This window comes from Penaeus monodon, chromosome 21 (genome assembly GCF_015228065.2).
Source record: "Penaeus monodon isolate SGIC_2016 chromosome 21, NSTDA_Pmon_1, whole genome shotgun sequence".
Taxonomy (NCBI): domain Eukaryota; kingdom Metazoa; phylum Arthropoda; class Malacostraca; order Decapoda; family Penaeidae; genus Penaeus; species Penaeus monodon.
In genome coordinates this window covers 2,882,183-2,884,502 of record NC_051406.1, presented here as the reverse complement: position 1 = coordinate 2,884,502, position 2,320 = coordinate 2,882,183, and the positions used below count along the sequence as shown (strand labels likewise).

At 36.9% G+C, this 2,320-nt stretch overlaps 1 protein-coding gene across 1 annotated transcript in view; it reads right to left on the bottom strand.

The window, feature by feature from the left end:
- LOC119586104 (synapse-associated protein 1-like) overlaps positions 1-2,320 on the bottom strand; it is a gene marked incomplete at its 5' end in the record, with an annotated part of 123,898 nt that overhangs the window by 3,823 nt on the left and 117,755 nt on the right. Inside the window, 1 exon segment of the mRNA XM_037934796.1 lies at positions 2,023-2,079. Coding sequence (XP_037790724.1) covers positions 2,023-2,079 — 57 coding nt within the window.

The window sequence follows — 2,320 nt, the reverse complement described above, 5'->3', positions numbered from 1 at the left end:
TCAGCAAATATTTCAGCATATGACTTAGTGCAATAATAACCAGTGACTCCAGGCTCCTACTATTTCCTTCCGATGGAAAGGTCTAATACTAATGCTGCTCTTCACAAACAAACACAGAAGCTAAATTAGGGCATGCAGGACATCATAAGAACCTCTTCAACCGACTCCAAATGTATAAAAATAGGTTCTCTTTTCTTAAAAATAAATCTGTTGTTCCTTCTAAGATGGGTAACAGGAACTCTTCAAGAACTTTTGCGTAAAATCTTTGTAGAGATTAATCCGATGCCGTGAAGCAGAGAGATTCCTCTAATGTAGGGGCTCTTTCATCCATGCTAACTAGAGGGATAACTAAAGCATTTCAGCAACAAGACTCACTGGGAAAACTCCTTTAAAAGGTAAATAAAGAGACAAGGGTAAATATCTAAATTTTCAAAAGTGAAAATTAATATCCTATATAACTACTACAACTGGGGTAAAGAAATAATAATGATGCAGAAGACCAGTAGCCACAAACATAAGGAAAGTAATGAGGAAAAGTGCAATCTTAATTGTTTTGAGACATGCTGATTACTGTTTGTCTACCACTGAATCTGTCAAGAAAACATCTACATGCTTTTAGCGCAAAAAACCAATAGGTGCCAGTGGGGCAAAAGGAGGATCGAGCGAGCGAGCAGTCTCGACTCTTAGGACCGCAGAAGGCTGGCTGAAATGAGACAACAACGACGACACCGTTATCAACCCTACACTTGACCTAGGATCTATGGATGGGAGGGAGTCAGTGCTGGGTAAGAAATGTGTGTGTTGACCCAAGGTTAAGATATGTAGTAGTTTATATATGTGTAAGAAATTCAATACTGAGGTAAAAAAAAAACACACAAAAAAACTAAAACAATGAAAGGAGGATCTGACTGATGAGCAAATCACTTAAAAGAAATGAAAGGTAAACATTACATGGCTAAGAAGCTTGTTTATTGTGAAAAAGCCCTGACTTGTGTACACACTTTTACATGTCTGCCTCAGCCTGACATCCCCCCAAGGGTGCCTACACACCACCTACACACACTTGATTAATCACTCATACTGACCCCTTGAGACGGAGCAGCCCTCACCAAAGGAAGTAGTTAGATCTTAACCTACAAACACACAGAAAATACAATGTTAGATAGGCTACTCTAATTTATTAAGCATGTTATTTAGTACAAGATGTGCTCTAGCATGGCATGGTTCACACAAGTTAGTCTGTTATCCAAGAGACTGTGCCTTTGTTAGCTTCTTTGTGTCAGGAGTATCTCCTTTATGCCTGTATGTATTTAGCATGTGGTGTCTGTTATGCACACAGCAAACCCTTTTAATAGTGATGTTTGTTTTTAGTTCAAAGTCACATCCAATGGAACAAGCCACTCTGACAATATAACACCATCTATTAGTAATGTTTCATTCCTGGCATTTATCCCCTTCAAAAGTAAACTTGCTGTTTACCTGTATCTTTGTGGGAGGTTATATCTGATTTACTTATTTACCTATCTTGATGTCTCTAAACTTTATCTTAAATATGTAATGACAAAGTCTACTTCAATTCAAAATAACATATTGAAGTATACACCTGTATATATAAACAGGGTAGTATACATTATTTTCTGTTAGAAATTGTACCATAAATAATAGACGTAAAATGATTACAAATAATTAAATAACATTTCCTAATTAAAATACAATCATTAATAATTTCCTCACTTAACTGTCCAAAGTTAAAACAAAAAACCTAAATGCTAATTCCGCGGCTATTCTTTTCCTGTTCTTACTCACTACTTAAACACTTCTTCTTAATGAAGCTAAAGTTCTGACCTTAACAAAACTGAAATTGCAATGGAAAATACCAAACCTCATTTACACTTCCCTACTTTCAGACTATTAGCTATTGTCCTGCAATAAATTGAATTCCCCCTCTGTTAAAGGAACAAAACAAAAGCTGTGTTAGTCACTTGGGTCATGCCAATCCAGTCTGACTGATGCAGAACAGACCTTCATCATCAAGATCATCAGAAAAGCTATAACGTGTGGACCGGTAGATTGGTCGATCTGCAAACAGAGGCACCAGTCCTTGAGAGGCAGCAAATGGCTCTACTGCATATAAATAGTCATAAATGTCCAGTAGTAACTGCAAGAGTAAAGGTGTAACCACCACAAAAAAAGGCAAAAAAGCCATGGAGACACAGTGGACTAGAAAGAAAAATATGTTTTCACGTCACAAGTAACAGTGTCCCATAACCTTTGTCAACAAGAATGCTTCCTATTAGGTCTTGAATTTAAAAGGTCAGAG